The sequence below is a fragment of the Salvelinus fontinalis genome, chromosome 30, assembly GCF_029448725.1.
Source record: "Salvelinus fontinalis isolate EN_2023a chromosome 30, ASM2944872v1, whole genome shotgun sequence".
In the NCBI taxonomy this organism is placed as follows: Eukaryota; Metazoa; Chordata; class Actinopteri; order Salmoniformes; family Salmonidae; genus Salvelinus; species Salvelinus fontinalis.
Window position 1 is genome coordinate 11,228,421 of NC_074694.1, and position 14,524 is coordinate 11,242,944.

Below are 14,524 nucleotides of genomic sequence, written 5' to 3' on the forward strand. Positions count from 1 at the left end.
CTTTAGAGTGAGGTACAAGTGAGTAATCTGGTGAGTAGCCTACCATGAAGACACTCACTGTAGAGGATTAGCCTATTTGGTGCGTTGAGTAATAGATCAGTCAATCTGAGATACTCCTGAGGGATGGGCATTGAGGCTTTGGTGACACCCCTTGGCCAGGCCAGATGGATGGAGAGAGGGTTACGTAAAAGGTGGGAGGGCTGGTCAGTAGGGCTAGGACTGGAATGTTCTGGTCAGCAGGGCTAGGACTGGAAGGTTCTGGTCAGTAGGTATTGGACTGGAATGTTCTGGTCAGTAGGTATAGGACTGGAAGGTTCTGGTCAGTAGGGATATGACTGGAAGGTTCTGGTCAGCAGGTATAGGACTGGAAGGTTCTGGTCAGTAGGTATAGGACTGGAAGGTTCTGGTCAGTAGGGATAGGACTGGAAGGTTCTGGTCAGCAGGGCTAGGACTGGAAGGTTCTGGTCAGTAGGGATATGACTGGAAGGTTCTGGACATATGGAGAATCTTCATTACCATCCAAGTCAATAATGTATTATTAGCTACATAATTCATAATCTCTCGTGACAGTTTTCTCATTAAATCCAGGAACTGATTTGGTTCTGGGTGCCACGATGACATCATTCATCCAGTTGATTAATCCACACCTCCATGCAATGTGGTATCCCTTATTATGTCTCCATTTAGTTTGAAGGATTTTGAAGACTGTAGATAAAAGACCATTGAAGGTGTCATCTTGGATTTCATGTATGGAAAACATGCTAGAATACAATCAACACTAAATGCATTCAAGTTATTGCTGCCTTAGCGCTCTAATTAACTTCCATCCATCTCCCTTCACCCCCTCTTCTGCTCCCCGCCCCTTCACAAGGGTCCCCCTGACTCCCGTCCCCTGACCCCCACCCACTGAACCCCACCTCAGGCTAGAGCCGCGATAACAAGGGGTCAGTGATGGGAGGCGGGACATTCCTAATCTGCAGAGGGGTCATGAGGAATATAAGAAGTCCGGTCAGCCCAGCCTGGCCCTCAGAGCCAACGATAGAGACCCACACATCTACTAGAGAGAGCTGCGCTCAGCGCCCACGCCCGCTCTTCTGGCTAGCCTTCACCCAAGCAGCAGGTGAGTACACCCACCATCCATTCAGACACATAGCCCATGATGACAGAGACGTGATGGATTTTTGTAACTGTACTGTTGAACCTCGTAGATAAGAGAGGAGGGGAGAGCAGTTTTTCAAGTAGTAAGAAAATATACTACTTGCTGAATAGTTGGCACTTGAAGAGGGAATGTGTGAAGGGAGAGAGTTTTGAGCGGTTATATTGATATTGGGAGTTTCTTGAATGGATTTAGAGAGAACAGATTTATGACTTTGTAGTGTGGATCCATTTTTCAGTTTGAGATCTGTTTACTGTTTGAAATGTTCCTGAAACACGTAGCAGTTTAAATTAGACAGACCCAAAACAATCACATTTCTGAACATTCTTGTATTTTGTACTGGACGTCAGTCAATGAGAATGGAAATATGGCTGATTTTCTTATTCCATTTTCTCAACTGCTGCTCAATGCATCAATTGTGCATTGAAAGTGACCTCCTGTTGAGTTAAAGTTGATCCCAGTAAGAAACATTCTAGAGCCTTGTTAGCTTTTGGAACACCATTGTATGAGGGGTAGATAATAGGATTGGTTCTTTTAGACCCTTTCTGGCTGCTCAGCATATTCTCCGTGTTGTCCTTGTACTAATAAGATTAGCCCAAGTGTAGATGGCTGGCCACTGGCTTGAAATGAGGAAGGAGGATGTGGTGGGAAAGGGAGGGAGGGCGGGTGCTTATTTACGTGAACTGGGGATTACATGATGAAATTGGGTCATTATTTATTCGAGCTAGACATTCATCGGACATTAAATTACAAGCGCAATACGATTAGTAAGGGGATAACAATGAGGTCTATATGTCAGACAAAGTTAAGGGCCAGGGACTTGTTTTTTAATTCTATTTTATTATTACAGTGAAATACTTACTTACGATGCAATTAAAAAGTAAGAAAATTAACAAATAGATCAAAATAACATAGTAACACAATACAATAACAATAACGAGGCTATAGACAGGCTTTTGACAGGCTATAAACAAGGAGTACCAGTACTGAGTCAGTGTACTGGGGTATGAAGTAGTTGGTGTGATTGATTGAGGTAATATGTACATGTAGGTAGGGGGTGAAATGCAGAAAGTCCAGGTAGCCGTTTAATTAACTGTTTAGCAGTCTTATTGCTTTGGGGTAGAAACTGTTCAGGAGCCTTCTGGTCCCAGACTTGGCGCTTCGGTACTGTTTGCCGTGCAGTAGCAGAGAGAAAAGACTGTGACTTGGGTGGCTGGAGTCTTTGACAATTTTTAGGGCCTTCCTCTGACACCTCCTGGTATAGATGTCCTGGATGTCAGGGAGCTCAGCCCCAGTGATATACTGGGCCGTACGCACTACCCTCTGTAGCACCTTGTGTGGTCGGATGCCATACAGTTGCCATACCAAGAGGTGATGCAGCCAGTCAATACTCCAAACAGTCAATACTGAATTTCTTATCTCAACTCCAAACAGTAAATACCGAATTGATAAAACACCAAGCTATGACAATGTGAGTTCTATCATGAAATGTGGGTGTAATACAATCTGTTTCTCTCTCATTTTCCCAGTTGATGAGATTTCATCAACTTTACTTCAGAGAGGGATTGAACACATAACCAGCTGCACACACCAACCAGCTAACTAATAACCATGAATCTCGAGGTCCCCAAGTTGGAGATCAAGTCTGCCACCCGTGTCACTGGAGGCCCTGCAACACCACGTAAGGGACCCCCTAAATTCAAGCAGAGGCAGACTCGCCAGTTCAAGAGCAAGCCCCCAAAGAAGGGAATTCAGGGGTAAGGGCCACTTTCATTGGGTTTCTTAGTCTCAAACAGCCATTCGACAAGTGCATAATGACATTTTCATGAGGTCTGATGGTAAATAAATGATCCCTGTTTCCTCTACAGCTTTGGCGATGATATCCCTGGAATGGAGGGCTTAGGCACTGGTACGTGCATTATTACAGTTTATCTACTCTACCTGTGCCTTCCCTAAGACCTGTAGAAAGCCATATTGTAGGGTTTGCTTGGCCTACTGACTTTTACTGAACGTAACGTGTGTTTCCTCTGCAGACATCACAGTAATCTGCCCCTGGGAGGCCTTCAACCACCTGGAGCTTAGCGAGCTGGCCAAATATGGTATCATCTAAGTCATCCAGACCTTCACCATCCATCCCACAGTCCTCTGCTTCCACCTCCATCTACTTCAAACCATGCATGTGCCTCGAGCACTCTCACTGCGTTTGACTAGAACTATCAAACATAAACTAAAGCAAAGAATTGTCTGCAAAAAAATTATAATAATAAAGAAAGCGTTACAGAAAAATAACCGTCTACACTCTTATCTATAACCTAAAAGGGTTCTTCTGCTGTCCCCGCTGTAGAACCCTTTGTAGATCCCTTTTTGCTACTGGGTAAAACCCTTTTAATTCCAGGTAGAACCCTTTTGGATTTCATGTAGAACCCTTTCCATAGAGTATTCCACATGGAACCCAAAAGGGTTCTACTTCTGCCTGGAACCAAAAAGGGTTCTACCTGGAACCAAAAAGGTTTCTCCTATGGGGACTGCTAAAGAACCATTTTGAAACCCTTTTTTTCTAAGAGTGTATCCATCTTTCACTGGTTTCTTGTTTTGTTTCTGCAGCCAAAGTTCACATCATACAAAATGTCTGCTCATGATTAGGACTATGTTCTGGTATCGCTGTCTATCGCAGCAACCGGCAGCCATTTTGCCCTTCTCTCCTCCACCATCGCCACGTGCTTCTCTTCTTCTATCCTCTCCTTTACACGGAACACAACAAACAACACTTACGAAAGCAAAGCAGCCTCAACCTTGAGTTGACAAACAAGTGACATACTCGTGAAATGGGTGGGTTCTCATTTCATGTGCCTTGGCACCTCTGCTGTCATCATAGACGCCTGCTCATCTATGCCGAATATTACACATGTAAAACGTGACTCCTGTAGAGATGAGACAGCTGCTGGTCATTGCTGAGCTGGAATCTGGAATCTGTCCCTGGGACAATGTGGATGAAGCTACATGATCCTCATCATCCCACTCCCTTTTCCCCTCCCTCACCTATCCATTAGTGTTACACACACACACACACACACACGCGCACGCAGGCACGCACACACACACACACACACACACACACACACACACACACACACACACACACACACACACACACACACACACACACACACACACACACACACACACACACACACACACTTTAACAGAAGCATGATTCTAACGTTCTATCCTGTTTAACACTGGCATACTCTTTACTTCTCCTTTTATTATACTGATTTTCTATTTATTTTTTTATAATATAATGGATTTATGACTATCTTTATTATATGACATGTACAGTAACCAGTCAAAAGTTTGGACACACTTACTCATTCCAGGGTTTTTCTTAATTTTTTACTATTTTCTACTTTGTAGAATAATATGGAAAACATCAAAACTATGAAATAACAAGAGAGTGCAAAGCTGTCATCAAGGCAAAGGGTGGCTATTTTGAAGAATCTCAAATATAAAATACATTTTGATTTGTGTGACACTTTTTTGGCTACTACATGATTCCATATGTGTTATTTCATATTTTTGATGTCTTCAATATTATTCTTCAATGTAGAAAATAGTAAAAATAAAGAAAAACCCATAAAGGAGTAGCTGTGTCCAAACTTTTGACTGGTACTATATATTCTAACTAAGTATTCTCAGGGATAGAAGCTTGTTAAAGTGCTTGGAAAAAACACCTTGTCATTGGGAATTTTGACTTTTGCTGCCTTTAGTTTTACCCCAAGCAGCATGATATACATGGGTCAGTGGAGGCTGGTGAGAGGAGCTGTAGGAGGACGGGCTCATTGTCATGCCTGGAATGGAATAAATGAAACAGAGTCGAAAATGTGGTTTCCATATGTTTGATGTGGTTGATACCATTCCATTCATTTACAATGAGCCCATCTTCCTATAGCTCATCTCACCAGCCTCCACTGACATGGATTGGAGATTAATGTGTGTGCAACATTACTACAATGGATGTAGATAGCGCTGACAGCCACTGCACAGATTACCCACAAATCTCAGATGTCAAACTCGATTCCAAATGTGATTGTCACCTGATAACCCTACCATGCTGTGATTGGGCAGTAGTAGTTGGTGATGTCTCGTGTTGTTGTGCTTTTTTTTTCTAGGTTTTTCATCTTCCCCAATGCTCATGTTGACGTCTCTTTGACATATTATATAGTTGTGCATGTGATCTCTATTTCATTCATCTCATTCTTTTCATTATCACGCTTACCATCATTTTGTTCTATTTTGTTTCATTGTAGTTTCATATCAATTTCAATTGTATATTTCATTGAATCATATTTCCAGAGATCAATGTACCCGTATGGCCAGTTCCATTTTAATAGCATATATCATTCATAGATGTAGGTATTATATGATTGCATGTTCTCTGTCTTTTACTTTGTCCATCGCATGTTGGCGTTGTGTCCTGTGTGTATTGTGTTTATGCTGCATGCTTGTCTTTTCATTATGTTCGCTCCAGTTTGTAGTTGTGCGCTCCAGTTTGTAGTTGTGCGCTCCAGTTTGTAGTTGTGCGCTGCAGTTTGTAGTTGTGCGCTGCAGTTTGTAGTTGTGCGCTGCAGTTTGTAGTTGTGCGCTCCAGTTTGTAGTTGTGTACTCATGTAGAAGACAATCTTTCCTCTTCATTATCTCTGCATCATCTCACAATATCAGTCATTCGTAGTGGATAAAAATGCCAAAAAGATAATCAAGGACAAATCAAATGTATTTATAAAGCCCTTCTTACATCAGCTGATATTCCAAATTGCTGTACAGAAACCCAACCTAAAACCTCAAACAGCAAGCAATGCAGGTGTAGAAGCATGGTGGCTAGGAAAAACTCCCTAGAAAGGTCAGAACCTAGGAAGAAACCTAGAGAGGAACCAGACTATGAGGGGTGGCCAGTCCTCTTCTGACAACAACCACCCGAGCCGCTGCCTGTTCACCCCGCTATCATCGCACTGCATCTTAGTGCAAGAGGCGTCACTGCAGTACCTGGTTCGAATCCAGGCTGCATCACATCCGGCCGTGATTGGGAGTCCCACAGGGCAGCACACTATTGGCCCAGCGTCATCCGGGTTTGGCCGGGGTAGGCCATCATTGTAAGTAAGAATTTATTCTTAACTGACTTGCCTAGTTAAGTAAAATAAAAATCATCCAGAAGGCGAGGTCAGTACAGGTGCATCGAAGCTGGGACAGAGAGACTGAAAAACAGCTTCTATTTCAAGGCCATCAGACTGTTAAATAGCCATCACTAGCACCTTAGAGGCTGCTGCCCTATGTACATAGACTTGAAATCACTGGCCACTTTAATCATTGGATCACTAGTCACTTTAAAAATGTTTACATACTTTGCACTACTCATCTCATGTATATACTGTATTATATTCTATTCTACTGTATTTTTAGTCTATGCCGCTCTGACATTGCTTGTCCAAATATTGATATATTCTTAACTTCATTCATTTACTTTCAATTTGTGTGTATTGTTGTGAAAGTGTTAGATATTACTTGTTAGATATTGCTGCACTGTTGGAGCGAGAAACACAAGCATTTCACAACAACATCTGCTAAACATGTGTATGTGACCAATAACATTTCATTTGACATAATGTTAGCAGTGTGATTACGTTAAAGTTCAGGGTTAGATTTAAAATCTGATTTTAAAAAGATACATTGTAGAAATAGGCGGGGTTTAGCCATAATTATGACTTTTTGTCAGTAGTGACGTCCCTTTCACGCTTCCTCTTTTCTCTAACGAGCACAGTAAAGCAGACCGAAATGGCTCCTACAAAAAGTGTAGGGCTCGTCAATTTGAACAACAGCCAACAAATGAGTGGTATTTTTTGTTATCTCTTCATTTCAATTAAATGTGGTTACTTTATCGAGGGCGTAATAACCTGGTAAAATAAAGTGGCGGAATTATTTTATATTGATTGTTTCACTCGGGCAATTGCTGAGTAGGGACACTAGGGTACGGACTTGTTAGCGTGTAACGCCCGGTGTTTGAATTGTGGAGTGGAGTTTCGTTGACTCTGTCCAGTCAGTCAATTTTTAATCTCTGACATCGTTCTATTTTGTTACACAGCGAAATACATCGGGAGCACAAACCCGAACACCATGGCAGAAAATATTGTAAGTGTGACAACACATTGTAGTTATTGACAAAATATTGTGGATTATTAGCCGGCTAGGTAGCTAACTTCGCTAGCTAACGTTACCGAAGTCTGATTATCGGAGTGATGAGGCAGCAGATTTAGCCACTTGCTAGCATCAGTACTAGAATGACAAGGCCTAGATAACTGCTAACTCACTGTTAGCAAGCTTAGCTGGTCAGAAATGTTTGAATTAAAATGTGTCCGTATGTACGGTCGTTTTAATTAAACTATCTTATTTAATAAACAAGTACATAGTATATTGTTAACTTAACGTTATCTTTGTAACGTTATTGGATTTTAAAAATGCGTGGACGTTCACTTTGAGAAAGGGGATATTATTGACTTTGTTAACTAGCTAGTTAGCTACATACAGTACCTGTGGTTAGCAAGCGAACTGGTTTTATCAACATAACCTTGGCCTCTAGTTTTTTTGCAAGAAAGAAGCAACAGTTAAATAACTTTAGAAAAATAAAAGCTAGTCAGTGTTCATAACTTGTATTCAACTTGTGGCAGAAAAATTGACTAGCAAACATTAGTTAGCCACAATATCGGCTAGCTAACTTTAGCTAGTGTTGTTATCTTTGCTCATTCGAGGTAAAACAATCGAACTAAGTTAGCCAATGGCCTGAAAATCAGTCACTGGTATTTTAGCCGGCCCATGGCATGATATCAGCTGCTCATGTCATTTACATTTCCTAACTAAACTAGCTACTGTTAATTTAATATCACAACCACGTTATTGCTTGTGAATTATGACCCTGTGTGTCATGATAAAGATGAACGACAATGGTGTCAACTACCCTCCACCCACATTTATGCACTGTCATGGTCCTGACACTGAAAGAGACTCGTAACAGAACAATCTAAGTAGCTACAGCAGTGTCATGTTTTCAGTGGGTTGCAGTTAACCAGCTCATGGTTCATCAAATTTGCTAATGAGTCATGACCAATATGGTTTCCCCAATGGATGTATTTGGTTTGGCAAAGCAATCTAAATTCAAGGAAACAACATACTATATTATGGTGTGGAGAATGTAATGTTTTTCCTAATTTGCAGATCATCAGGGTTCAGTCCCCGAACGGGATGAAGAAGATCCCTGCCACCAAGAAGGAGACAGCAGCCGCTTTCCTCAATAAGGTATCAAAGTATGGATGCATGATATGAAGACAAACATGTACTCTGTGGTACTCTAGGCTATATGGTTGGGCCGTGTACAGCAAACAATACTTCCCACAAACACATGGGAAACTTGTAGTTCTTTCTGTCATTCTGTTGTCATATTCATAGCACATTCTTTCCAACTGTGCTATTGGGCAGCTAGCATCAGAAGGTGGACATTTTATAAATCTTTATCTCCCTGTGCCTAGCCTGTGCTCAACCTCTGTTAATTTATGTATGAAGCAGGCAGCTCTGCAGGAAAGTGAAGGTGTTTCTGCAGTGTTTACCCCCCCCCCCCTTGCCTGTGCAGTTAATGGGATCCACTGTTGATGGATCCGATGCATGGCTCAGCAGAGCCCTGTGTGTGTGTAGGGAAAGCTGTGAGTTATGTGGGGAGAGAATGGTGTGCAATGCAATGTTTTTAAACAGCGTGCTATCAATAGATTCACCACAGCAGCTGCTTGCTATCCTGCCAGGATAAAACCCCTTGTGAGTACCTAGCTACCTTCCAGTAAGGGTTTTCCATTCCAAATCCACTTCATCTAGCCAGATTGTGTTTGGATGAAATGGATATGAATGTCTAACTGTGGCTTAGCAGCATTTAGATAATGACAATGAAATATGGGCAACGCCTTGGGCACAAATGGACCTCAGCGACTGCGAGACAGTATTGGGTAGGAAATCTTAAGTGGGAGTCAAATTTCCACATCAATGGCTGAATCAGGAGTGGCCGGCTGTTCGGTCACCGTGGAGAAGGGTTGCCTGCGGCAGTGCCCTATTAAAAATGCATGTCTTTGAGTTTAAAAGGAAATGTGTGGCAGATCAATGAGGGTACTTTTTTTATTCCCTGTCCTCAGATGTACAGTCACTCAGTCAGTGATGGGGAGAGATGGAAATGGAGAGTTGCATGAAGAGCTCAGAGGCATTAATTAACCCATAAGAGTCTAAGCTGGGTGGGGAGGGCGTGGGTCAAGGAAGCTATATGGAATTGTTTGAGAAGGTTATACCAAGGATCATTTTGCTATTTGATTTAGAATTTTAAGACCACTCGAGGTATATTTTGTTTGGTATTTTTCTGTTTTTTTGGGGGGAGGCTTCTGCTATTAGTGCATTGAATAACATATTCACTACATGGAACAACAGATAGGCCCCCCCCAAAACAAATCTAAAGGAAGTTGGTTCTGAAGTGTCTGTCCTCTATATCTGAGAGATGTATAAGAAAGATCAGGAAATATACACACACACACACACACACACACACACACACACACACACACACACACACACACACAACCGGTCAAAAGTTGACACACCTACTCATTAAAGGGTTTTTCTTTATTTTTTACTATTTTCTACATTGTATAATAATAGTGAAGACATCAAAAACTATGAATTAACACATATGGAATCATGTATTAACCAAAAAAGGGTTAAACAAATCAAAATATATTTGAGATTCTTCAAAGTAGCCACCCTTTGCCTTGACAGATGTACACACTTGGCATTCTCTTAACCAGCTTCATGAGGTAGTCACCTGGAATGCATTTCAATTAACCAGTGTGCCTTCTTAAAAGTTAATTTGTGGAATTGCCACAAACTGTTGCCACAAAGTTGGAAGCACAGAATCGTCTAGAATGTCATTGTATGCTGTAGCATTAAGATTTCCCTTCGCTAGAACTAAGGGGCCCGAACCATGAAAAACAGTCCCAGACCAGGATTCCTCCTCCACCAATACACTGTGCACTTCTCTAAGGCCATTCTATTGCCAATGTTTGTCTATGGCGATGTGTGGGGCTGAAATAGCTGAACCACTCATTTTGAAGAGGTGTCCACATACTCGTGTGTGTGTGTGTGTGTGTGTGTGTGTGTACTTTACTCAAATAAAGTTGGATTGAAACCTGCTTAGTGACACCTTTGCTTTAACCTTCCAGTTTGACAACATGGACATCCTCAGTCATTAATGTTTTACCTGCTGATCTCTTGGAATTATGACTTATCCTTTGTTGGTGAGATGTGACCTACACTACAACAGAGTTGACTTTCTTTGCACCGCTAAAGCCTTATGGATTTGATTAAATGCAAGAAAGCTCACTTAGGCTCAGCGGAAGTGCTCAGAGGACTCATTAGATCTTGGATGTCTCTGCGATAATGACCGTAGACCAGGCAACTCTGACAGTCTTACTTTCAGCTCTGTCAGCCTGTTGTTTGGTAATCCATTTGGACAGTTTAATGGGTAGTGAAAATAAGTGGAGTGAACACTCTTTGTTAAACACACAGATAGAAGGATTAGCGAGACATGAGCGATCTTTACAACCAGAATTCTTGCAATCTTTGTTTTCCCTTTTTTTTTCTTATTTCATGGGCTTTTAATAGACAATTAGACTACACTTTACTTTATACTACAGTCATGATGTACCATGCTTCAGGAGACAAGTGGCCCTACTTAACCCTCAACTAAAGCTCATCGTTATCTAGTCTCTTTACCTATTCTCTTCCCACAGCCGTGCCATGAGTCTGGCAAGCGAGACAGGGCTAATCGTCATTACTCTGTTTATACTGTCAGGTGGGCAAAGAGTTTGGCTTCCCCTCCAACGGCTTCACCATCTTCCTGAACCGTAACAAAACTGACGAGATCCAGTCCCAGAATAAGACCCTCAGCCTGCTGAAGATCAAGTGAGTTAGGAGCAACATTTAGTTGTTACTATTAGATCTATTACTTGGATCACTAGTCCTTAGACTGCTCCATTTAGCTAGCTACACATGTTGTCATATCGTCACTTCAACATTTTTCCTTGGATTGTCATTATGCTCATTGTGTGTGGGTGAATTTAATGTCTAATTCTTCCCTCCCTCTAGACATGGAGACATGCTCTACCTGTACCCCTCGGGCTCCCCGGGACCGGCAGGAGAGACCATGGACGTGGCCACGCCTCACTCGTCATCAGTACCCTCTACCTCCCATTCGTCCTCTTCTTCATCGTCCATGATGTCACGCTCCCACTCGGCGCCCCACATCTCCGAGGACGAGATCGACCAGTACCTGGCCAAGCAGGAGGGAAAGATCTACAGGAATAAAGATCCACAGCTGTAAGAGCTTTATATACTTCCTGTATGTTGTATTTAAGTAAATATCTACAGGAATAAAGATCCACAGCTGTAAGAGCTTTATATACTTCCTGTATGTTGTATTTAAGTAAAGATCTACAGGAATAAAGATCCACAGCTGTAAGAGCTTTATATACTTCCTGTATGTTGTATTTAAGTAAAGATCTACAGGAATAAAGATACACAGCTGTAAGAGCTTTATATACTTCCTGTATGTTGTATTTAAGTAAAGATCTACAGGAATAAAGATCCACAGCTGTAAGAGCTTTATATACTTCCTGTATGTTGTATTTAAGTAAAGATCTACAGGAATAAAGATCCACAGCTGTAAGAGCTTTATATACTTCCTGTATGTTGTATTTAAGTAAAGATCTAGAGGAACAGTGATCCACAGCATTAAGATTTATATACAATACCAGTCACAAGTTTGAACACACCTATTCATTCCAGGGTTTCTTTATTTTTAATATTTTCTACATTGTAGAATTATAGTGAAGACGTCACAACTATGAAATAACACATGGAATCATGTAGTAACCAAACGGTGTTAAACAAATCAAAATATATTTGAGATTCTTCAAAGTTGCCACACTTTGCCTTGATGACAGCTTTGGATACTTTGGTATTCTCTCAACCAGCTTCATGAGGTAGTCACCTGGAATGCATTTCAATTAACAGGTGTCCCTTGTTAATTTGTGGAATTTCTTTCCTTAATAATGCGTTATGAGCCAATCGGTTGTGTTGTGACACGGTAGGGGTGGTATACAGAAGATGGCCCTACTTGGTAAAAGACCAAGTCTCCATATTATGGCAAGAACAGTCCATCATTACTTTAAAACATGAAGGTCAGTCAATCCGGAAAACGTCAAGAACTTTGAAAGTTTCTTCAAGTGCAGTTGCAAAAACCATCACATCAAGCGTTATGATGACACTGGCTGTCATAAGGATTGCCCAGAGTTAATTCTGCTGCAAAGGGTCAGTTCAATAGAGTTACCAGCCTCAGAAATTGCAGGCCAAATAAATGCTTCAGAGTTCAAATAACAGACACATCTCAACATTAACTGTTCAGAGGAGTGTGTGAATCAGGCCATCATGGTTGAATTGCTGCAAAGACACCACTAAAGGACACCAATAAGGAGACTTGCTTGGGCCAAGAAACACGACCAATGGACAATAGACCGGTGGAAATCTGTCCTTTTGGTCTGATGAGTTCAAATTTGATATTTTTGGTTACAACTGCCGTGGAACTGTGCATGTGTGGTTCCCACCGTGAAGCATGGAGGAGGCGGCGTGATTGTGTGTGTGTGTGGGGGGGGCTTTGCTTTTATTTAGAATTCAAGGTCACACTTAACCAGCATGGATACCACAGCATTCTGCAGCGATACTCCATTCCATCTGGTTTGCGCTATCATTTGTTTTTCAACAGGACAATGACCCAAAATAACTCCAGGCTGTGTAAGGGCTATTTGACCAAGAAGGAGAGTGATGGAGTGCTGCATCAGATGACCAGGCCTCCGCAGTCATCCAACCTCAACCCAATTGAGATGGTTTGGGATGTTATGGACCGCATAGTGAAGGAAAAGCAGCCAACAAGTGGCTGCTTGTTGTGGGAACTCCTTCAAGACTTTTGGAAAAGCATTCCAGGTGAAGTTGGTTAAGAGAATGCCAAGAGTGTGCAAAGCTGTCAATGCCAAGGGTGGCTACTTTGAAGAATATAAAATATAGCAGGTGCAATTTGATGCACCAAACTATTTTAAGCAACCGGGATTTTAATCCAGGATAGGGGTCTTTGCTGTAACCAAGAAGATCTTGATCTTGACATCTAGCCACTTATCATGAGCTGGATATAATTTAGGTATACTTATAGTTAAAAGTAGTGGCTGTCGGTATTTCAAAATGCCCCGGTATAAGCGGTATTTCGCCCAAGCCTACCACAGTCATATATAGTAGCATTAGGCATCTGGAATCTGCTTTGGGCTAGTGACATTTTTGTCCCGAAGACGACTGTTAATTTATATTGGACTTGAGTGTTACTTGTGTATTGCGGTTTAGGGACTCAAAACAAAAAAAGATACCTAACCATGTGATCAGTTATTCTCCTTACATTTTTCCTTTTCCCTCCGTTACGTGTCTCTCTTCAATCTGACGCTCTTTCTACACACATCCAAGCTCCCATTAGGCCTACAGAAATGACTGATGGGATACACTAACAGAATCTGTAGAAGAGCTACATTCCTTGCCAAATAAAGTCCGCTTGATCACACATTCAAAATGGACTGGTTGGTTAAAGTAGAGAACACACAGTGTGTTCCAACCACAAGTTGCAGTTTTGGAGTAATAGATTAGGTTACACTCCCCCAGGTTCCAGACTGAAATATGCAGCAATAACATTGTTTTGAAGAAGGCAAGTTGCTTATTCATTCGCCTAGGGGCCTACTTTGGTTTCATGTTTTAACAAAAGCCTGCCCATCTATTTTTAAGCTCACTAATCAAACAGGGACAAAGAAAACACACCAAATCTGGGATTTTAGGCTTACTGGTTAAAAAGGGAAGCATTTGGGCGGTCTAATGCTGTTAACTGTAGGCACAGCTAGAACAATGAGTCAGATATTTCACCGGCTGTATAAATGTGAAGCATCCGCCTGGTGTTTCCACTCACTACCAAATATGGTAGTTGGAGAAGATAAAAGAAGAGGGATTTTAGTTGACATGCTTCGATTTTAAACACTTGATGTCAATATAGATCTCGCCAGTCTCAACGTCAACAGTGAAGAGGCAACTCTGGGACGCTGGCCTTCTAGGCAGAGTTCCTCTGTCCAGTGTCTGTACTTTTGCCCATCTTAATCTTTTCTTTTTATTGGCCAGTCTGAGATATGGCTTTTTCTTTGCAACTCTGCCCAG

At 41.6% G+C, this 14,524-nt stretch overlaps 2 protein-coding genes across 2 annotated transcripts in view; both read left to right on the forward strand.

Moving 5' to 3' along the window:
• Positions 1-905: 905 nt before the first annotated feature.
• Positions 906-3,462, forward strand: LOC129828628 (retinal rod rhodopsin-sensitive cGMP 3',5'-cyclic phosphodiesterase subunit gamma). Its single transcript, XM_055889713.1, has 4 exons — positions 906-1,120; positions 2,686-2,913; positions 3,025-3,065; positions 3,190-3,462. Exons 2-4 carry the CDS (start codon positions 2,768-2,770, stop codon positions 3,264-3,266), a joined length of 264 nt encoding a protein of 87 aa, XP_055745688.1. The 5' UTR covers positions 906-1,120; positions 2,686-2,767; the 3' UTR covers positions 3,267-3,462.
• A 3,680-nt stretch (positions 3,463-7,142) lies between these two features.
• Positions 7,143-14,524, forward strand: part of LOC129828629 (nuclear protein localization protein 4 homolog) — a 37,772-nt gene continuing 30,390 nt past the window's right edge. Inside the window, exons 1-4 of the mRNA XM_055889714.1 lie at positions 7,143-7,336; positions 8,417-8,497; positions 11,082-11,191; positions 11,375-11,605. Of these exons, the coding sequence (XP_055745689.1) occupies positions 7,322-7,336; positions 8,417-8,497; positions 11,082-11,191; positions 11,375-11,605 (437 nt within the window). The 5' untranslated portion in view covers positions 7,143-7,321. The remainder of the gene's footprint in view (positions 7,337-8,416; positions 8,498-11,081; positions 11,192-11,374; positions 11,606-14,524) is intronic.

Excerpts from the sequence above, each read along its gene's own strand:
- LOC129828628 (XM_055889713.1), top strand. The coding sequence starts at position 2,768 with ATGAATCTCGAGGTCCCCAAGTTGGAGATCAAGTCTGCCACCCGTGTC. Across the intron at positions 2,914-3,024 it reads CCAAAGAAGGGAATTCAGGG|CTTTGGCGATGATATCCCTG; the intron begins GTAAGGGCCACT and ends TTTCCTCTACAG. Across the intron at positions 3,066-3,189 it reads AATGGAGGGCTTAGGCACTG|ACATCACAGTAATCTGCCCC; the intron begins GTACGTGCATTA and ends TTTCCTCTGCAG.